This window comes from Pleurodeles waltl, chromosome 2_1 (genome assembly GCF_031143425.1).
Source record: "Pleurodeles waltl isolate 20211129_DDA chromosome 2_1, aPleWal1.hap1.20221129, whole genome shotgun sequence".
Lineage (NCBI taxonomy): Eukaryota > Metazoa > Chordata > Amphibia > Caudata > Salamandridae > Pleurodeles > Pleurodeles waltl.
This window is the reverse complement of record NC_090438.1, coordinates 29,603,001-29,626,313: the sequence shown is the minus strand read 5'-3', so window position 1 is coordinate 29,626,313 and position 23,313 is coordinate 29,603,001. Positions and strand designations below refer to the sequence as shown.

General features: G+C 50.4%; 1 protein-coding gene across 9 annotated transcripts in view; it reads left to right on the top strand.

Annotated features, from left to right (window-relative positions):
- The first annotated feature begins 3,851 nt into the window (after positions 1-3,851).
- Positions 3,852-23,313, top strand: part of OGT (O-linked N-acetylglucosamine (GlcNAc) transferase) — a 486,071-nt gene continuing 466,609 nt past the window's right edge. For 4 of the 9 annotated variants that reach the window (XR_011198862.1, XM_069209066.1, XM_069209056.1 and 1 more), the window contains exon 1: positions 4,156-4,315. Coding sequence is in view for 8 of the 9 variants with exons in the window: in XM_069209066.1 (XP_069065167.1) it covers positions 4,279-4,315 (37 nt within the window). In the remaining variant the exon portion in view is untranslated. Of the gene's footprint in view, positions 4,316-23,313 lie in introns of all 9 variants that reach the window. The other 5 variants (XM_069209047.1, XM_069209086.1, XM_069209030.1 and 2 more) reach the window with 5 other exon arrangements.

Sequence of the window (23,313 nt, the reverse complement as noted above, 5' to 3'; positions counted from 1 at the left end):
TGCACTTACAATGTCTAAGGTTTTGTTTAGACACTGTAGGGGTACCATGCTCATGCACTGGTACCCTCACCTATGGTATAGTGCACCCTGCCTTAGGGCTGTAAGGCCTGCTAGAGGGGTGTCTTACCTATACTGCATAGGCAGTGAGAGGCTGGCATGGCACCCTGAGGGGAGTGCCATGTCGACTTACTCGTTTTGTCCTCACTAGCACACACAAGCTGGCAAGCAGTGTGTCTGTGCTGAGTGAGAGGTCTCCAGGGTGGCATAAGACATGCTGCAGCCCTTAGAGACCTTCCTTGGCATCAGGGCCCTTGGTACTAGAAGTACCAGTTACAAGGGACTTATCTGGATGCCAGGGTCTGCCAATTGTGGATACAAAAGTACAGGTTAGGGAAAGAACACTGGTGCTGGGGCCTGGTTAGCAGGCCTCAGCACACTTTCAATTGTAAACTTAGCATCAGCAAAGGCAAAAAGTCAGGGGGCAACCATGCCAAGGAGGCATTTCCTTACAGGGTCCAAGCAGGAACCGTATAACACATACAACGCACTCTCCTTGTTTGCGCCTAGTGCATCTTCAAACAGTGCGCCCTGCGCAAACAAGGCATGTGCGCCACATTACAGTGAATGAGCTGCACCCAGGGCAGCGGCGAACATGTGCTTACCTGGGGGTGGCGCATTTAAGAGAAACATGGAGAAGCTGTTAAAAGCTGATTTGTGCTTCTCTGTGCAGGTGGCACTCTGCCTGCACTTTTAAGGGTAATCAAAGATCCCCCTGCAGGTGGGTGGAGTGAGTGACGGCACTCGCCTGCAAGGGGATGTCTGAGGTGCCCATGGGACCCCTTTTCATCCATCCAGAGGGCTGACTTTAGAAGGCGCACTGGAAGTGCGTCAGCTTTTAGTGGCAAACCTTCAGTGCACCTCTCAAAGGCATGTTTGGCTCTGCGTCCACGTTGGTAATGCGACACACGCACAGAGGAAAAGTGTTTCTCTCATTTGCACGACCCCATGAAAATGAGTAAACTCCCTCCAATATTAGCGCTTGAGCTATATGTGCACCAGCGCTATCTGTATTACAGAAGAGGCTGCACAAGTGTTTGTGGCCCCATCTGCAATACCAAACCCTGGTTGCACCCTGGGGGCACTTCTGTCATATGGCCCCAGGCATCATTAAATATCCAAATTGAAAACCCAAGTCAGCCAACAAAAAATCTATTTTAAGACTCAATCAATATAATGTATGTTAACAAGTCAACAAAGCTTCCTGTAACAATCTGTCCAAGCCGCAATCCATGTGCTCTCCAGAGAAAAGTTCATCCCGGAAAATGTCTTTGCGCATGTAAGTGTCATTTTCACCCTGAAAGAGTCACTGGGTCACCACCAGGTCAAACAAAGTGGAAGAGCACTATAGTGGTCCCCTGTCACTAACTGCAAGCAGGGCGCATCATGCAGGCCCCGTCGCAAACAGCCACTCCAACCATGGAGATAAGGAGGCCGAAACCCAGCAGCCCATAGATGTCCCTCCGGAGGGACTCAAGCCATGAAGAGCCAATGGCTGCAGTTTTTAGGAAGTTAAATCTGCACCAAGACAATTATGTTAACCCCGAAACTGCCAGCGCGAAGTACTCAATTTAATTTGTGGATTGATTTTCTAAAGATAGTCATGGGAGAACATAACTGTGAATGGTATTTAAGGCCATAGTGAAGCTGGATTCAAAGCATACAGCCGGAGGGGCGGCTAAATTAATCATGGACTGCCTCAAATCATAAGGTCCTCAGGAGACAAGGTACACAAAGGACCAGCTTCCTGAAATCAATAGGCAATGACTCCTCACTACTGGAGTCACTCCAGAGCACCATCCACAAGAGCCCTGGGCTCCAAACTCCCTACCTCCACAATTGTAGTGGCTCCCCACGACCAGGCCTGCACACTGCGCCCCACTACTAATCAGTGAGATAGGAGCGACAGAAGTCTCCTCCCCTTCATTCGTCCTGACAATGACCCTGACTCCTTCATGGGTAGAAATGCCAATGACATCCACAGGAGCCAAAAATACCTTCCAAAATGTAATCTTCCCCAGAGATCACATGGAGTACAACTTGATCAAACCACGAGGGGATGCTCCGTTAACTTGTTTTACTTACATCTGTCCACCACGCTTCTTCTCACTCAATCTCTTTAATCAGGGAATATGCTCTTCCTCACTAGCACCACGTGGTTACCTTCACTTTGAGTACTTGTACATTTTTTGTTGAATATTGACAGTTTTCATGCTTTAATTTAGCTTTGCATTAATAAAATACAGCGACTATTGTTGTATACATGGTCTCCTTTTATAACTATGCTTGATATAAGGGATAAAGTACCCCCTGCTACACACTACAGGGACAGTGCAAGTCACCGAGGACCCACACAGAGGAACGAGGCCAAATGTTGAGTTCCTCTGTAAGGTTATAGAAATCCTCAGTGACTTGCAACATCCCTACAGTGCACGCTAGAGGGTACATTCCCCCATAATACATGGTCACACCATCACAATTCCCACAAACCACTTACAACCTTGCTGTGTAGCTCTGTCATATGAAAGAGTGAGCCTATTTTTAAACATGAACAATAAAAAATAGAATCTCTAGTGCTAAATTAAACACATCAAAAATAGTTTAGATATTTAAGGCGAACAGATATTAGAAGCAGTTCAATATAAGTAAGCCTACCCCATTGTGTGAATATTGAGTTAGTGCACTTGAAGCTAACGTCATCCAGAGATGGTAGAACACAGTAGTTACAAAACAATGATGGAGTATTGTGAACGAATGCAGTACAGCGAGTTAGCAGAAGAGACATTGAGTGGTTGCAACTTTTCTAAGCCCGTGTAGAAAAAGTATCCCTTGAGAACAACAAGCACAACGTCAATGGGAATAAACAAACATGACTTTACTTGACTGTGTACAGGAGAAATAATATACAAGTGAACCTGGATGAGATGTCCATTTTACACTTTTCCTGGCTGATACTAACTGCCCCACAATTAGGCTGAGGCCTACTTGTGGGGCAGTGAAGTATTAGCCAGGAAAAGGTACTGCACCATGTCATGGAATTAGTTCCAAGGGCAATAGCATATTCTGTGTATACATGAATATCCAAAAGTAATCCCATAGTCTGCACATTGTTAAGAATTTCATAATGCTCAAAAAATATCCCACAACAGCAAGGACATTTTATGGGACTGTTCATATAATGAGTGGGCTTTCAGACATCATGTATCCTGCAGTTTGTTCAAACATGCCGGTTGGGTAATGTGCTTTGTGTTTTTATTAGCTGCACGAGTTACTAGAAATGTCCTTATCAGAATTGAAACTTTCCTTCAGGATCGCTATGAAATTTTCCACTACAACCCTAAACGAGAACAATTCGCGTGACGTAGCGGGAGGGGCGGGGCTCGCGAGAGCCTGGAGGGGTTCTGACTCGTAATGCGTACGGCGAGGAGGAGGTTTAGAGATAGTAGAAGGACAAGACCAGCTTCTTGTACATGTGGAGCCATTGTTGAGTGAAATTGTTTCAATTAGAAGCAGACAAACGGGGACGCTGCTCTCTAAGTATATGAGCATTTTAAGGGTTTAACTTATTGTGTGAGATAGAACCTTGTTTGAATATAGCTAGTTATAAGGATTTCAATTTGTTTAGTTTTATATCAATTTTTCCCGCGTGATGATAGGTTTATGGTAACGATTAACATGAAATGTGAATTTTCGTTGCAGACATAAGAATCTCTCATAAATCTTAGTTTAGGTCGTGTGAAGAGTTTGGACGACGTGACCGCCTTCTGTGTTACGTTTTCCCTCCAGCGGTGCGCATGCGCGGTGCGGCCTTGTTTGTCGCATTGCTACAGCGGCGGAGGGATACCGCCTTCGGTCTCCGGTATTCCGCGTTGTCCCGCCGCCCCGTCTCCACAGAGAGCCCTGCCTGGCCCCGCGAGAGCAGCGTGACTGCGGGTCGGTGCGAGGGGCGGCGCCGCTTCTTGCGGGCGCGCCTGCCGCTGTGGGCGGGGCCTGGTGTTCACCGCTCTACTTTGTCTGGAAGTAGTGCCGGCGGCGGCTGTTGTCCTCGGTCCCCGAGCGGTCGCCATTTCAGGAGCAACGTCAGAGCGAGGGCCAGCGAGCCGGCGCGCAGCACACGAGCCAGAGCCGAGCCAGCACGGGCCGGAGGAGGGACGCCGATCCCCGGAGCCACAGCAGCGCACGGACCGCCCCCAGCACACCCGGCCAGCGAGCCCGGGCACCATGGCCTCCTCCGTGGGCAACGTGGCCGACAGCACAGGTAACGGCGGCCGCCCCGGGCGGGGCCCAGAGCAGGTGTCACCCCCCAGCGGCGCAGCACATGTTACATACATGCCCTGCAGCCCATGTCCCCCCAGCACATGTCACCAGAGCAGGAAGAGCAGTAAACACCATATGTGACCCACCTACCCTCCAGCACATGTCACCCCAGCCCATATCAGAGCAGGAAGAACACTAAACATCATGTGACCCACCTACCCTCCAGCACACGTCCCCCCAGCACATGTCACAGCAGTAAACATCATGTCACCCACCTGCCCCAGTACATGTCACCCCAACTCGTCATCAGAGCAGGAAGAGCAGTAAACACCATATGTCACCCATCTACCCTCCTGCACATGTCACAGCAGTAAACATCATGTCACCCACCTACCCTCCAGCACATGTTACATTACCTGCAGCCCATGTACCCCCAGCACATGTCACCAGAGCAGGAAGAGCAGTAAACGCCATATGTGACCCACCCTCCAGCACATGTCACCCCAGCCCATATCAGAGCAGGAAGAACACTAAACATCATGTGACCCACCTACCCTCCAGCACACGTCCCCCAGCACATGTCACAGCAGTAAACATCATGTCACCCACCTGCCCCAGTACATGTCACCCCAACTCGTCATCAGAGCAGGAAGAGCAGTAAACACCATATGTGACCCACCTACCCTCCAGCACATGTCCCCCCAGCACATGTCACAGCAGTAAACATCATGTCACCCACCTACCCTCCAGCACATGTTACATTACCTGCAGCCCATGTACCCCCAGCACATGTCACCAGAGCAGGAAGAGCAGTAAAAACCATATGTGACCCACCTACCCTCCGGCACATGTCCCCCCAGCACATGTCACAGCAGTAAACATCATGTCACCCACCTACCCTCCAGCACATGTCACTCCCAGCACGTCATCAGAGCAGGAAGAGCCGTAAACACCATATGTGACCCACCTACCCTCCAGCACATGTCACCCCAGCCCATATCAGAGCAGGAAGAACACTAAACATCATGTCACCCACCTACCCTCCAGCACACGTCCCCCCAGCACATGTCACAGCAGTAAACATCATGTCACCCACCTACCCTCCAGCACATGTTACATTACCTGCAGCCCATGTACCCCCAGCACATGTCACCAGAGCAGGAAGAGCAGTAAAAACCATATGTGACCCACCTACCCTCCGGCACATGTCCCCCCAGCACATGTCACAGCAGTAAACATCATGTCACCCACCTACCCTCCAGCACATGTCACTCCCAGCACGTCATCAGAGCAGGAAGAGCCGTAAACACCATATGTGACCCACCTACCCTCCAGCACGTCCCCCCAGCACATATCGGAGCACTAAACATCATGTCACCCACCTACCCCCAGGACATGTCCCCCCAGCCCATATCAGAGCAGGAAGAGCACTAGACATCATGTCACCCACCTACCCTCCAGCACATGTCACCCTCAGCACGTCATCAGAGCAGGAAGAGCACTAAACATGTCACCCACCTACTCCCCAGCACATGTCACATATCTACTCCCCATCAGATGTCACCAGAGCGGCACCAACACTGCAGAGCACATGGTACATGGCTGCCCTGCAGCAGGTCACCCAAGCACATGTCACTAGAGCAGGAAGAGCACTAAACATCACATATCACCACCTATCCCCCAGCACGTCACATACATGCTCCACATCAGATGTCACCAGAGCGGCAGCAACACTGCAGAACACGTTACATACCTGCCCTGCAGCACGCCACCCACCTGCCCCCCAGAGCATGTCACGCGCCTATCTGCCAGCACATCATCAGAGCAGCAGCAGCACTGCACAGCACATGCCACCCGAGCAGGAACACTGCACATCACCTCACCCACTGACCCTGCAGCACATGACACCAGACCAGGAACAACATGTCACAGCACAAACACTGCACAGCACATGTCGGCACAGCACAAACACGTCACATGGCACCAGAGCAGGAACATGTCTCGCATACATCCCAGGAACCGGCTGTGGACATCACATGGCACGCAGTCACAGCAGAAACAACATTGCACAAAGCACATGCCCCTCAGATCTCCAGCATATGTCTCGGCGGTAGTGCTTCGGAGGTCATTCAGGCGCAGTCGCTATCACAGCAGTAGGAACACCGTGTGTCACAGGCGTCGGATCTGGACATCACACGTCACCACAGCACTATCATTGCATACCACAATCCACCATAGCAAGAACAGCACTGCGCACCCTGCCTTGGATATCACGTAGCAGCAAAACTCCCATGCAATCACGCCCCCCCCCCCCCCTTGTTGTGCAGTCTTTCTTGGCCATGCAGTATCTACTAACGAAACACCCTCTCTATGCCACAGCAGACACTTTCACAGCCTGTAGATCTCACCTCCCATACCACAACACCCAGTGCTATCCACATGTAGATAGTATTGCTAGCGAGCAGACTGCCTTGAGCATTACCCAGCATGGCACTGCAGCCAACACAACACCCACCGCAATACAACACAGGCACAACACTACACTGCAGCAGACACAGCACCCACCACAATACATAGCAGTCCACTGCAGCCGACACAATACAAGCACAGTACTTCACTGCAGCCACCACTTCACAGGCACAACACTACACTGCAGCCGACACAACACCCACCACTGTACAGGTACAGCACTCCAATGCATTCCCCCCCACCACCCAAACCACCATTCATAACTGGAAGCCAGGGACCCCGGCTCAAACATTGCCGATGATTTGAACCACAAACGTTTCTAAATTCAATTGAAGCCCCACAGTGTCCATGCTATGTTCTGTTTGATGCACCTCCACTGCTCCCATTCATCAGTCTGAGGATACTAATTTAATTTTGTCTTAAATTTCAAACTCCACATTTACAGTACGTTTTTTTCAAAATTTTCAATTGTACACTTGGCCACTTTAGTTCTACACAATTTATTCTGTTTACTTTTCTATATCAGACACACATGGTTCACGGTTCATTTAGCTTTATTGCATAGCATTTCTATGTTGTTGCTCATTAGCAGTTTTTGACCTCTACGATATTGGTTGATGCATTCTGGAGAAGCCTTTTCAACCATGAGAGCACGGGATGAGTAACAAAATATCCTCTGGTGTCTCCACAATATTTGCTGTCCTGATTGACCCTGCGCTGATCGATCCGTCATAGGGGTCGAACCGTCGACAGAATTCATTACTGTTGACTGGTTATTACTTTTTAATGTGGATAGGGATGTCCAGTGTGCTGATATCTCGTACAATAAGTCGTCTCTTCCAGTCACGTGTGTATATAACACCAGTGCACTTTTTTTCACCATGTCACTTTGCACTGCGTCATCGCTGTATAGGAGCACTTTCGAAATGATAATGACATGATTTGATTTTAAACAAAAATACAACTAGATTTAATTTTTGAAGAATTTCCTCTTGAGAGGGGTTTCAAATACAAATATTGGCCATCGAAGTCGAGCTAGAATCCCAACCGCATGGGAACCATTTGTATCTGATTTAGTTTATACCTGGGTTATGACCCTGTATTGTAAAATAGTTTAATTTTCTAACCAGACTGGACACCCTGAGGAGTCCTTGCAAACCCCTGGGGGTCTAAGGACCACAGGTTGGACACCACTGATGTGCACCCAAGCACAGGTGGCCATGTACATTACACTTTCAAGTGTCAGTGCACTGCTGATATACTGGGAGGGTGCCATTGGCACCCCAAGTCTAGCCCTGCCAAGGCAACCCAAGCAGACTGCAGAGGCAAGAGTCCTTCACAGAGAGCACCTGGTGCAGTGTGTGTGCAAGGACCACAGTGACTGTACTCCTTGTGCTCGGGCCCTGACCTGAGTGAGCTCTTAAGAGCCTGATTTACACCCTTCACCATGAAGGAGTTATTAGAGTGTTGCCACGGGGTGACCCATCGCTGGCCTTGGTTTAGAGCCCTTTTAGTCCCTGGCAAGGGGTGGCCGTCTCTGGCCATAGTTCCTAGCCCCTGGCGAGGGGTGACCCGGCTCTGGCCATAGTTCCTAGCCCCTGGCGAGGGGTGACCCGGCTCTGGCCATAGTTCCTAGCCCCTGGCGAGGGGTGGCCGTCTCTGGCCATAGTTCCTAGCCCCTGGCGAGGGGTGGCCGTCTCTGGCCATAGTTCCTAGCCCCTGGCGAGGGGTGGCCGTCTCTGGCCATAGTTCTTAGCCCTTGGGGAGCGATGACCCGACTCAGGCCACAGTACCTAGCCCTTGGCACATGGTGACTGTCACTAGGCATAACCCCTAGCCCCTGGCACAGGGTGACCATCGCTGGCCATAGTTCCTAGCCCCTGGCGAGGGGTGACGCGTCTTTGGTCATAGTTCTTAGCCCCTGGCGGGCGGTGACCCGACTCTGGCCATAGTTCTTAACCCCTGGTGAGCGGAGATCAGTCTCTGGCCATAGTACCTAGCCCTTGGCACATGGTGACTGTCGCTGGCCATAGTTCTTAGCCCCTGGCAATCGATGACCCGACTCAGGCCATAGTACCTAGCCCCTGGCCATTGTTCCTTGCCCTTGGTGCAGGGTGACCATCGTTGGCCATAGTTCCTAGCCCTTGGCACAGGGTGACCATTGTTGGCCATAGTTCCTAGCCCTTGGCACAGGGTGACCATCTTTGGCCATAGTTCTGGCCCCTGGCGAGGGGTGACCATCGTTCCTAGCCCTTGGCACAGGGTGACTATCACTAGCCATAGTTCCTAGCCCTTGGCACAGGGTGACCATCGCTGGCCATAGTTCATAGCCCCTGGCGAGGGGTGACCATCGCAGGCCATAGTACCTAACCCCTGGCGAGGGGTGACCCGTCTTTGGCCATAGTACCTAACCCCTGGCGAGGGGAGACCCGTCTTTGGCCATAGTACCTAACCCCTGGCGAGGGGAGACCCGTCTTTGGCCATAGTACCTAACCCCTGGCGAGGGGAGACCCGTCTTTGGCCATAGTACCTAACCCCTGGCGAGGGGAGACCCGTCTTTGGCCATAGTACCTAACCCCTGGCGAAGGGTGACCTGTCTTTGGCCATAGTACCTAACCCCTGGCGAAGGGTGACCTGTCTTTGGCCATAGTTCCTAGCCCCTGACGAGCCGTGACCCGTCTCTGGCCATAGTTCCTAGCCCCTGACGAGCTGTGACCCGACTCTGGCCATAGTTCCTAGCCCCTGACGAGCTGTGACCCGACTCTGGCCATAGTTCTTAGCCCCTGACGAGCCGTGACCCGACTCTGGCCATAGTTCTTAGCCCCTGACGCGCCGTGGCCCATCTCGGGCCAATAGTTCCTAGACCCTGGCACAGGGTGACCATCGCTGGCCATAGTTCCTAGCCCTTGGCACAGGGTGACCATCGCTGGCCATAGTTCCTAGCCCTTGGCACAGGGTGACCATCGCTGGCCATAGTTCCTAGCCCTTGGCACAGGGTGACCATCGCTGGCCATAGTTCCTAGCCCCTGGCACAGGGTGACCATCGCTGGCCATAGTTCCTAGCCCCTGGCACAGGGTGACCATCGCTGGCCATAGTTCTTAGACCCTGGCGATGGGTGACCCGCCTTGGGCCAATCGTTCCTAGCCCCTGGCGAGCCGTGACCCATAGCTCTTAGCCCTAGACACAGGGTGGCCATCACTGGAAATAGTGCCTAGCTGCTGGCGAGGGGTGACCCAACTCTGGCCATAGTTCCTAGCCCCTGGCGAGCTGTGACCCATAGCTCCTAGCCCTTGGCACAGGGTGGCCATCGCTGGCCATAGTTCCTAGCCCCTGGCGAGCGGTGACCTGTCTTTGGCCATAGTTCCTAGCCCTTGACACAGGGTTACCATCGCTGGCTATAGTTCCTAGCCGCTGGCGAGCGGTGACCCGTCGCTGGCCATAGTTCTTAGCCCCTGGTGAGCAATGACCTGACTCAGGCCATAGTTCCTAGCACACGGCCATAGTTCCTAGCCCCCTGGCGAGGGGTGACTCGACTCTGGCCATAGCTCCTAGCCCCCCGGCGAGGGGTGACCCGACTCTGGCCATAGTTCCTAGCCCCCCGGCGAGGGGTGACCCGACTCTGGCCATAGTTCCTAGCCCCCCGGCGAGGGGTGACCCGACTCTGGCCATAGTTCCTAGCCCCCCGGCGAGGGGTGACCCGACTCTGGCCATAGTTCCTAGCCCCCAGGCGAGGGGTGACCCGACTCTGGCCATAGTTCCTAGCCCCCCGGCGAGGGGTGACCCGACTCTGGCCATAGTTCCTAGCCCCCCGGCGAGGGGTGACCCGACTCTGGCCATAGTTCCTAGCCCCCCACCGAGCTGTGACCCGTCTCTGGCCATAGTTCCTAGCCCCCCACCGAGCTGTGACCCGTCTCTGGCCATAGTTCCTAGCCCCCCACCGAGCTGTGACCCGTCTCTGGCCATAGTTCCTAGCCCCCCACCGAGCTGTGACCCGTCTCTGGCCATAGTTCCTAGCCCCCCACCGAGCTGTGACCCGTCTCTGGCCATAGTTCCTTGCCCCCCACCGAGCTGTGACCCGTCTCTGGCCATAGTTCCTTGCCCCCCCACCGAGCTGTGACCCGTCTCTGGCCATAGTTCCTTGCCCCCCCACCGAGCTGTGACCCGTCTCTGGCCATAGTTCCTTGCCCCCCCACCGAGCGGTGACCCGTCTCTGGCCATAGTTCCTAGCCCCCCACCGAGGGGTGACCCGTCTCTGGCCATAGTTCCTAGCCCCCCACCGAGGGGTGACCCGTCTCTGGCCATAGTTCCTAGCCCCCCACCGAGGGGTGACCCGTCTCTGGCCATAGGTCCTAGCCCCCCGGCGAGCTGTGACCCGTCGCTGGCCATAGTTCCTAGCCCATGGTGAGCGGTGACCCATCTCTGGACATAGTTACATGGTGACACATACTGACCACAGTTCCTAGCCCCTAGCAAAGGGCGACTGCTCTCTGATTACGGTTCCTAGCCCCCTGGCACGGGGTGACCAGCCTCTGGCCACGGTTTCTAGCCCCCTGGCACCTCAGTCTTCGCCTTCGAGGCTTTGGCCTGACGGTCCCCCCATGCTTTGACTCCGGTTTGATAAAGCTGGCCTTGGATTGAGGTCTGCCTTCACTCCGGCTTCACCTTTCCCCAGTTCGGACGTTCTTGGGTGGTGATGGTAGTAAACACCGCAGCCCGTTGGCCCCCGTCCTCGCAGCTGCCCCTTCTGTGCCCCCGCAGTATGGGCCGTTCATCACCTTAAGGTTGTCGCGGGGGGTAGGAGGCTGGTAGGAAGCCGATGTTACTACAGACTTTTACTCTGGTTTATGAGCTTGTCAAGGGAGGGAGTCATGGACGAGAAGTTCTCCCAGAAGCCGTGGCTCCCGGGTAAGCCGAGCTCCTGCCCTGCACAGGGTATCCTGGAGGGCTTCAGTCCACCTCCTCCCCGGGCAGGGATCCTGGGAGTCAATGGCTTTTCATTCATCACTTCCAGGCTCACATGCCGGAGAACCTCTCAGAAGAGGAAATGCACCTTAAAGCTGCATTACTAGACTATCTTCCAAACATCCCTTGTGTGTGCAGCTCTCGGTGAGGTGAGATGCCCACCGGAGCCATAGAGCACAGTATTCTGGGGCAACAAACAGAGCCAAAACCTGGCACAAACATAAGCCGAATTCTGAAACATGTGAAGTAGGAGCCTACATGGAATACAGTACTGTGTACACTTGATGGGCATTGGCTAGGGGGCAGCTCATGGGCAGTCTGTCCATTTCCACCCTCCCTTCCCCTCATGGATGTGCACGGAGAACCGCCAGGGGGGACAGGGCCTTGATTGCAACCGTGTATGCTTGGGTCATATATTCTAACCCCTCCCCCCCCTCTTACAGGAAGATCTCAAAGGACAGGAATGGGCTTGTGGCCTTGAGTGCATCCGCGTAGCATAGATCACCCCCTGCAGAGGACAAGAGTGCTTCTTTTGCTCGTGACGGGCGGGGGGAGGGTGGGTGATGCTGGGGTGTATACTGTGCCCACCCTCGGGGAAACCTTGATGGCCACCTAGGAGGCTAGTGTGAGCTCCTCCTCTGCTTTAAATCTCCCAGTGCCTTGAATGTTGAGTGGCACCTTTAAAGGTGACCGGCATTGTCGTGGTTGGCTGTGGGCCTTTCTGTCAACTGGTTGGACCTTGCATGTGAAATGCCATTGCTGTTCTGGCCCGTGGTTTGTCTGGGGCCATAGTTGGTGTCCCTTGAAGGGGCCTTACCTGGCCGCAGTGGTAGCTCTGAGCAGACTGGAAGGACGATGTGGCCCTCCTACAGTCATGTGCGGGGTGTGCGCTCTCCCTCCATAGGCGAACCCTCATCTGACAAAAGATGCTTCAAGGACTGAAAGAAAGGGAGGCCGCAAAGCGTCCTCCGGCTGAGATGTACCACGTTACCTTGATTCTCTTATTCTGAGAGACGCCATCAGCGTTCTGGAGCACTTCTGTGATTGCAGACCTTTATATGCCAATGTCGTCCATTAAATGGAAGGTTCGTGTTACTACAAAAAGAAACACTTCACTTTATTTTGAACAGCTGGTCCCTAAATAAGCATTTCCAGTGGTTCAGTAAATGTAATGGTAAGGCTTAACCCATAGCTCGAAATCAATGTATTCCTTATCTTGTACCCCTAACTAACCGGAGCCTTCGATCCAGGGCTACTGGAATGAGAATTATGCGGTAGTAGAGGATGCCGCACATCTTGGGATAGTATTTCATTATTTGGTCATTTTAACAAATGACGGCTCTGTCCAGGCAAAGGTTTCGGCTCCCTAGTGCTGCCCCCTTTGCGCCCAGAGGCAGCGGTGAGCATGATGGTGACCGGTGTCATCTAGGAAGGGCGTTCACTTTGTGGCGACGAGCAGAGCCCAGTATTTGGGAACCTGTTCTGGTTTGAGCTAGAAACAGTTTTTGGGATCAAATCTGCAGATTATGCAGCAGATGATGGTTTCTGCGGCAAATCCATAATTATGCAGAAAACGCCATCGCAGCAAAATCTCAATCCCAGTAGCCTCGCTTGTAACTGAACCCCAGAATCCTGTAGCAGTAACCCCCGTACCACCTATCTTTCCAGGGATGTGGACATTTATAAAACACTTGTTCGAGGGACAGGGTTCTCAAAGTCCACTCCTCCCTTTGGGCCAGTGATTTGCCGCCTTTCGATAAATCGATGTGCAAGGGCTGGCATTGCGCAGGAAGCAGCAGTTGGAAGGTGGGAGTGCCCCTGCAGCCTCTGCCCACCCTCAGACCGATTAGTTTAAGGATTTTCACCAACTCCTCCTAAGGAGTGGGAAGTGTACTGCTGGCAAAGGCAGAAGTAAAACTTTCATTGTGAGGGAAAAGAGGGGAGTGTATCAAAAGTGAGTTTGTAGTTGCTCGTTAGATTTTTACATGGGCAAATATGCATGTGTGTACTTGATAATGTGAAAAGTGAATTCACAAAAGTTTGCTAGGAGTATGGTTTATATGTGAACTCCTGGAAGCCGTAAATCTACAGTAGCGTGTGGGTGTGTCTGTGAGTGCAGTGTTGTGATCTCATCTGAGAATCGGCCCCTTCTCTTTGTTTACGTAGCCCCTAGGGACTTTATGCCAGTTCTTCATAACTACTGTCACTAGGCTTATACAGCAGGGTTGGCTAAATATGTGACATGAACAGGCATTACTTCATTGGTTTGTCGTTTCTACACATGTTAATGGTGCTTGCTGAAGGCTTCGTCTTGTTAGTCCCCGTTTGTCGCAGAAGGCATCAGTCCTCCTTTCTGAAGGGCCTCCCGCTGCACGGCAATGATCACTAACCTCTGAGCTTTATAGGCTAGAAACTTGTTAGTTTTGTTAGTATTTGCAAATTGTGCCACAGATAATGGGATATGTGGCAAACACAGCACGTCCATAAATATACAGAAAATCTAGCAGCCGCAGAACCGCATAATTGCAGTGGCCTGTCCATAACCCATGTCTTCTAAGGTCTGGCTGGGGCAGAGCATGTGCTGTCTCTTGTGAAGCCTTTTGTTATCTTGAGGGCACTTAGAGGCGGACTTCATTCTCACCTTCCTTTGCTTCTCATTCGCCAGCTTCCGGAGGTTTTCTTCGTTCTTATCCCTATTCCCTTTTTAGGTCTAGCGTGCGACAGTGCTTTTGTGTGCACCAAGGGGTTGTAGCCCACCTGTTGACTAACATTGGTTGCCTTCATTAGTACTCCTATTTGCTGCCTTCTAATGCCCTGTCCATGGTGGCTTCACTTCCTCTTCTTTTGGCTGGAGCATGGACCATGGTGGCTTCACTTGCTCTTTTGGCTGGAGCATGGACCAAGTACTGAGTCCTTTAGCTTGGCCTCCGTCCCACCACTCATGGTGCTGTGATTGAGCTGCTGCTTTTTATTGTTTCTTCTTCCCTATTGTTCTTGTTGAACTTCATGTCATTTGTAGCGATGGTTTACTAAGCCCCACACACATCAAATAAGCCATTTTCTCCTTTGAAATAGATTTTTTTGTGATAGAAGAGAGATTTTTAGAAGTAATATCTTTAGAACTAGATGTTACTTGTGCAGTTTTAGGCAGCGCAGCTGCGGCGAGATCTCTGGTTGGGGGGCAGATGGAGATCAGACACGTTTTAAAGGCAGCAGTGCCAGAGAGGATCCCTCTTGGTGCTTGGCCGGAGTGCGCCATTTCTTGAAAGCTGTGTCTACCTCATTGGTACCTCCTAGGTGCTGCGTGGATTAGTATGTGTTCAGACTGGTTTAGCTTGGCCTGAGCACTACTTGATCTCAAAAGGTCTATTAGGATATTTTTACGCAGATGAACTCGTGGTTGGAGCACTTGCTGAAATCTCCCCTGTGTGGTCTCCGTCAGATACTTAGAGGCCACCGTTCCGCACCAGGATAAAGGTTTGTTACTCACAGCCGGATCTGAGTAGCACACAATGTGAGCTTTCCTGTGCGGGCTGACCTGTACCCGAGGTTGATTGCTGGGTGGTGGTTGGGTGCTTGCCAGCAGCCACCTGGCCAGGTGTGCCAGCTATTGGAAGGAATGTAACTCAACCATTGAACGCCTTGTGACTTCTGACCCTAGCGCAGAGGTGCCGAGGCCCGGTGCTCGTGGAAGCCTTTGTACGGTCTCGTATTAAACACAGGGGGCTTCTCTGAGAGGAAGTAGGCTTCACTTTAGAGACTTGGCCATTTTGTTGTTCGTATTTTTTTCTGTTTTACTTGCACTAAAAGGTGTATGGCTCAGTCTCTAGTTCGCGCTTCCCCTAGAAGGGTTTCTGTGGCTTTGAGGGTCGCAGCACTTGTGGGGTGACCCCCAGCATGTCCGTGTCTTGCAGGTACCCTGTCCGCCCGCACGGCCCTGGTAGTGGCCATATCCAGGTGCTGTCAGTTCTTGCTAGGGACCGTCCTTCCGGTTTCACATCCCTTTAAGTATCTACTTGTTACTCTTCTGTCCGAAATGAATAGACTTCTTCAGTCCTTGTGGCTAGCCACCATGACGCGCCTGCGAGTCACTTATTTCTTCTCTGGTGGCCTAGAAGTGAGAGAGAAGTGGTAGACGGAGGTGACTGAAGAGGCTGTCCCCGCGGAGTCCAGTTTACACCTGGAGGATGCTAGAGTCCCAGCAGACGTCTGCTGCAGCAGTGTCTGCTGGGGTCCTCAGAAGTAAAGTCCTCGGCGCTCCTGCGCATCAATCCCAATAGTCCCCCAGCTTCACCGATCACTGGGCCCTTAACACGACGCAGGACAGATTCACTCTTAAAAGTGCGTATTACAGCAAGTGGCAAGCCACTGTAACTATCAGTGAAGCACCCGCTGAGAGTGGGCCCACTAGATGGGGGTGGATCCGTGTTTGTGGACCAAGGACGCGGAAGGATGTTTGTAGGCAGAGGCTCGTGTCTTATGTACGGAGAAAGCTATCGTGTCCTCTCCAAGATATTCCTTTGTCCTTTCAGAAAATGGGTGACCAATAAAGATGCCTTTGAATCTTATGCCACATTTGCTGTGCTCAAAGACGGTGGTCAGATGTGTAAACAACAACAGGTGCTTGTTGTTTGCTGGAGATAGATTGCTTTTCTTTCTCTGACTGCAGTTTGTCAAGTGAACTATCTCACAGTGTTGATGGGGCACATTTGTGTCTTTAATTCCGAAGTGTAAAAGTCAGATTCTCACGGTTATAGGGTTTAACGCTGCACTCCGTCGTTCCTAAACAGTTTTCAGTTTCAACATACAAATGTTAACTTACAAATGCGGTAGGTTTAAGAATAACTGGCATCGTTTGTTTACAAATGAAAGTATTGAAGCGACGGGTTGACGTCTTTGGATAGGAGTGTTAATGTCGCTCTAAAGGGGTTAGTCGAGGAGGTGACCTTGAGTCGGACTCCTGTGTTGTCCTGAGCACGGCACTGCCACGTGTCTCGCTTTACTTTAATTCAAGCTTGTCCTGTGTATAAACGGGGATTTTATGAGCGGAGCTTAAATCACAGATCTTCCCCTGCTCTGAAAGGAGTCAGTGCTCATCTTTGCATCGGATGAGGCTTGTTTGTGTCCGGGGGCAGCAGAGTATTTCGAGAAGCATTGCTGGACCCTGTTGTCAGCTGAACAGTTACTTTTGCATATGCACAGTGTGTTAGCTTGGATATTACTGGAGGGCATGAGTCTGCACGGTGTGTTAGCTTGGATATTACTGGAGGGCATGAGTCTGCACGGTGTGTTAGCTTGGATATTACTGGAGGGCATGAGTCTGCACGGTGTGTTAGCTTGGATATTACTGGAGGGCATGAGTCTGCACGGTGTGTTAGCTTGGATATTACTGGAGGGCGTGAGTCTGCACGGTGTGTTAGCTTGGATATCACTGGAGGGCGTGAGTCTGCACAGTGTGTTAGCTTGGATATCACTGGAGGGCATGAGTCTGCACGGTGTGTTAGCTTGGATATCACTGGAGGGCATGAGTCTGCACGGTGTTAGCTTGGATATTACTGGAGGGCGTGAGTCTGCACGGTGTGTTAGCTTGGATATCACTGGAGGGCGTGAGTCTGCACGGTGTGTTAGCTTGGATATCACTGGAGGGCGTGAGTCTGCACGGTGTGTTAGCTTGGATATCACTGGAGGGCGTGAGTCTGCACGGTGTGTTAGCTTGGATATTACTGCAGGGCGTGAGTCTGCACGGTGTTAGCTTGGATATCGCTGGAGGGCATGAGTCTGCACGGTGTGTTAGCTTGGATATCACTGGAGGGCATGAGTATGCACTGTGTGTTAGCTTGGATATCACTGGAGGGCATGAGTCTGCACAGTGTGTTAGCTTGGATATCACTGGAGGGCGTGAGTATGCACAGTATGTTAGCTTGGATATCACTGGAGGGTGTGAGTATGCACAGTGTGTTAGCTTGGATATCACTGGAGGGTGTGAGTATGCACAGTGTGTTAGCTTGGATATCACTGGAGGGCGTGAGTCTGCACAGTGTGTTAGCTTGGATATTACTGGAGGGCATGAGTCTGCACAGTGTGTTAGCTTGGATATCACTGGAGGGCGTGAGTCTGCACAGTGTGTTAGCTTGGATATCACTGGAGGGCGTGAGTCTGCACGGTGTGTTAGCTTGGATATCACTGGAGGGCATGAGTCTGCACGGTGTGTTAGCTTGGATATTACTGGAGGGCGTGAGTCTGCACAGTGTGTTAGCTTGGATATTACTGGAGGGCATGAGTCTGCACAGTGTGTTAGCTTGGATATCACTGGAGGGTGTAAGTATGCACAGTGTGTTAGCTTGGATATTACTGGAGGACAGGAGTGCCGTACATAAAGAACAAGTAAGAAATATACCTTATCTAGGGGTGGCACAAGGAACAAGTGGCTCATGTAGGTGCATAGACTTTAAGGGCACGAATTCTGCTGACACCTTCTGTCCTGTGCTTCCTGTGTGTGTGTCTGGTTATTGATCTGGACTTGGAGGACACCCTCTGCCGTTGAGTACTTAATTTTCCTTCTACTCACCTGATTTATACAAGGACCAAAGATATGTCGAAGTCTGCGGAGCAGGTGTCTTCCTTTAGGTCTCTTAACACTCAGCACCATCTGAGGGACTTCATTGACAAACGTGTTGATTGCTTAAACGGTTTTCTGATTGTCTGCGCATTGTAAAGCTACGTGCAATCACATGCAAAGTTTGCTTTTTATCTCTAATAGACTAAGTGTTGAGAAGTAGCCAGTGGGACTATGCTGAAGTCCCATCAGCCAGGGCTGAGAGGGATATGGAGGGTTTGTGGAGTGAGCGACTGCAGTGCAGACTCCAGAGACATGGCTCCGCTGCAGATTTCTTCATTCATCAGGGAGGATAGTCAAAGGGCGCGTGAGCTGTCTCAAGACTACTCACCACAGGTGACTTACACGGAGCATTGAAACTGTGCCCCAGTGTGAGAGTTGGTCATCCTGAAGGTGTGATGCGGTAGGCAAGGACTCCGCTCAGGATGGTGAGAACTGATGGAGGGCTGAAGTTCATGGAAGATGTAGGCAGTGCATCACTCGAGGACTGATCGCTGATGTGTAGAAGGACCATGTACATGATGTGGATCACTCTTCCTAGCTTGGAGAGGCAAGGCAATAGAAATACTTCTCAGCAGAGTGCTGCAGTGTCAGGGAAGGATTGATGTCTGTGCCCTGTACACCCCTCAACCGAGCACCACGTGCCTCGCCTAATGGCTGTGGCACCAGATTCCACCATGTAACAAAACTGATGCCCAGGCACAGAATTGATGGCTTTGCCAATGCTTTTTTTTTTTTTTGCTTCTCAAGCTGTTTATGGTAAAGACCACTATAAGATGGGCCTGTGCATGCACACGAACATGGCCATGTTGAAATGGTTTATGAACGGTTCCAGGTAGGCTGCAACCGACACCAGCGGGCAGAGGATGGAGCTCAGAGAGCTTCGGCTAAGGAGAGACAGGCTGGAGAAGTGAGAAGCTGGAAATGAGAGCTAGTACTAAAGGGGGAGGTAGTGAACATAATCCACTCTGCAGTTAAACCAGTGAGACTAACATACCCCTTTGGCAGGGCAAAACCAAGAACAGGCAAGGAAGTAATTGAATCAGGAGCAGCATGTGGACACAAAGTCCTCTCCAAGACTATATTGGGTACTTTAGGTTTGTTGCCAACAGACGGCTGCACGTAGGCGAGACCTAAAAAGAAGTACTCATTATCGAATTCAAGTGGCAAGTTGTGTAAGCATGCCAGAATCGCAGGCCTTCTTCCAGAGCCTGTTTGGCAAGGTCTTTCCCTCCAGCAGTGCATTGATTGGAAGCATTGTAAACTATTGTTAATATGTACTGCACTGTACTTAAATTCCCTAGAGCTGGCTGATTGTATGATACAACTATAGGTTTAAGTATGAGACCTATCACATTGTTACAAGATAGATGTTATCACGTGCCACAAAAACAAACTTTGACAGATTCAGTAGATCTTGCCTTGGCAAGCTGGTGCAGTGACTTCATGTTTTTTTTTTATTACGAGCATATACCATAAACAAAAAAAACGGTCTGGCTCCGTAAATGTGGCAGCCATGTACCTGATAACATTTTGAATTAATAAATTAACAACAAATTTTTAAATAGAACTTGTGGATTCTTCCTGTGGGTTAGGTATCCTTACAGCAGGAATTCACAATCTTCTTTTTTTTTTATTTAAAAAATCATACCAAAGGAAAATATGCTCCTAGTTGTCACAGAAAAGGTGACATCACTGTTAAATTACTTTGATCTGGAGACAGGTTTAAATCCATAAGGATGTCTAAAAAAGCATTGGCAGAGCCAGATTGTGCTACCACCTGGCCAAGCTAGATACTGACTCTGGGGGCTGAGTTCAGAGTGAGCCTGAATAGAGCTGAGTGAAAGGGTACACAACATCTGCACCAGCACATCTGTCCAGTGCCAAGGTGTGCTGACGCTCTACCCAGTGCGGGCGTGCCATGTTCACTGACCTCTCTGGCCGTAGTCATGCAGGGTGGCGCCTCTCCTAGAATGCCACAGATTCTTTCCAGTGCCAAGATGTAATTATGTGAACAGCTCCAGGTCACAGGCGCTGCCCTCTTAGCACTCCAGCGAAAATGCCAGCTCTGCTGAGAGTTCTTTCTTACCTCTGGCTTTCTTCATCGCGTGTAAAATACTCTGGGCCTGATTCTAACTTTGGAGGACGGTGTTAAACCGTCCCAAAAGTGGCGGATATACCACCTACCGTATTACGAGTCCATTATATCCTATGGAACTCGTAATACGGTAGGTGGTATATCCGCCACTTTTGGGACGGTTTAACACCGTCCTCCAAAGTTAGAATCAGGCCCTCTGTGTGGTAAACCATGGTGTACTGTGGAGCAGGGGTAACAGTGAAAAGTCGTGCACTGGGTCGTGGTGGCAGAACCTTCCTCTGTTCCTTTATAGCAGCCATGAGATATGTAAATGACTAGCTCGCTATGAGAGCCAGCGTTCAGCGGAGTGTGGCCTAGTGAAGGTGGAAATTCCTGTATAGCTTTCTTGGACACAGTTTGCTTTTGTTGCGGTTCTCAGCACTCTTAGGGTTGGTGATGTGCTGAGGCTGCTGCTTTAGAGCTACCTTTGTTTACATTGTCAACGGATGTCTGAAAATGAATGAGATTAAACTTTACCAGTGTGTGGCTGAGGTCGGAGTCCTTTGTCAAAGGATCACTTCACACTTGCTCTAGTAGGCATCTGCCTCGAAGCCACTGACACTGCTCAGAACCTGATCTGTGATATTGTCTCCAGAACACTTTTTATCACTCAAGCCTGTCTTGTACCCACTACCAGCGTCGAGAACCAGGTTTGGTTTGTTAGGCATCATATCCACTGACAGTACCCAGAACCAGGCTGTGATGTTGGCTGAATATCCCCTGTTTATTTCCCAAACCTGTCTTGTACCCTCTATCAGCGCTCAGAACCAGCTCTGGTGTATCAGGCCTCATACCCACTGACAGTATCCAGAACCTGGCTGTGATACTTTCTAAAGAGCCATTGTTTATCCCCTAAACCTGTCGAGTACCCACCCACTGCCCGTCCCTGCACCAGCCCTGGTTTGCGTAGCCTCATACCCACTGACAGTATCCAGAACCTGGCTGTGAAATAGGCTTGGGATCCCTTGGTTATTGGCCAAACCTGTCTAGTGCCTGTCAATTCTTGAACCAGCTCTGGTTTATCAGGCCTCGTACCCACTGATAAGACCCAGAACCTGGCTGTGATATTTGCTAAAGAGCTCTTATTTTTGGTCTCACGCCCACTGACACTGTCCCTTAGAAAAACTTTGGAGAGGATGTCACTCTCCAGTGTCACTGGATCCGAACTGGACAATGAACAGCATATCTGCCAAAGTATTAAATGTGTCTACTTCTACTTCGTAGTTTTCCATCCGTCTCTTCGAAATTCAGTGTAGCTCTACAAGAAAGTTTTACAATCAAGTCGTTGGTTAATCCCTTTTTGGAAAATCATGTTTCAACTTTGCCTGGAAATGAGTCTTCTTTTTTTTTTTTTTGTAATCATTTGATGAATAATACAATGATCTTCTTTTGAATATCGAAATGTTAAGAGCTCCAGTGAAGCAGCAGAGAGCTATTAACATTGATGTAGGCCCTTTCCTGTCAAAGTTGAAATTCTCGAAGTTACGGACTTTGAGTTGCCATCGCCGCCGCCTCTTCAAAGTTTGTGGATTATTCACTGGTATTAGTTACTATGGAGGAGGGCACACAGCAAGTTTCTGCACATTGGTAGCTCTCCCAGTATCATTAGAGCCACAGAAGTAGGGTGAGTGGATTTTTCCTATGATTTTAGAAACACCTCTGACAAGCGAAAAACAAAGTTTGTCAGAGCTGAGGGAGCATTGTGGGCTGACTAAAGCTTCCTTTCACAGCTCCTGGTGTCAATATTTGTTTTCCAGTATTGGATCTTTCATAGATACACATGCTTGAATAATTCACCCTCATCGAGGTGGGAGAGTCCCATGCTACATTTTAAAAGCAGTAGAAACCATGCACCTAGCTTATAATGGCTAGAAGCCACTACTTTTGTTAACTTATCCACATTCTTTATAAAGAACGAAACTGCAGCCAATCAAGTAACCGCACCCTCTAGAACACTCCCTACAGAGACATCTTCCCTCAGATTTTTCTACTGCACATCATGTGAAGGGAGTCTCCCTGAGCCCTGCTCAGTGCTCCCATGTTTAGCCTGATTTTGTTAATCCAAGATCTCTAATATTCCATCTTCCAGAGCCTGGCATTAAAATGTCATAACCATATAGGAAACCCACTTATCAGACCTCGTTGGACCTGTGGAAAGAAGTGCTACACTCTGAAGATCCTCACAAAGAGTGTATTTACTGTATTCATCCTGCCCACCGGGTAAAGGATCGTAACCTTGGTCTCACCTTTTCTTTCAAAACTCTAAATGATACAGAGGGGAGGCTTTTATTATGGCTACAGAAACTAAAATAGTAAAAGCTTGTTTTATTTCGTATGAGGAAGACAGTGAGGATTCCACTCCCTCACAGGAAACATCAAGAAAGAGGGAGAGTTTGCACCAGAGGTCACCAAAGCCACATAGAAAAGCTCTTAAAGATAATCGCTGTAAGCCTTCAAAGAATATTGTTCACAGAGAGAAGGAATGTCTCCTCGGAGGACACCAGATCAGAGCCTATCACTCTGAAACTAGCTGTATGTTCTGAAAAATCCTCCTCCCGTCAACCATAAAATCCATACTGGCTGCAAAGATACCGACAACAACAGTGTTGTCAAATGCTGGCAACGGCAGTGACTAGACCCATGTCCATATCCCATGACCACAACCCTGCTGACACCGGCGACTATGGTTGTGACGTTACAGCCGTCGACAAGAACACCACCAGCAAAAGTAAGACCACCAACAAAGAAGACGCAAACGTTGGAATTTACACCTGCCCTGATGGCGACAATTGACAATGCCATTGATCGACAAAC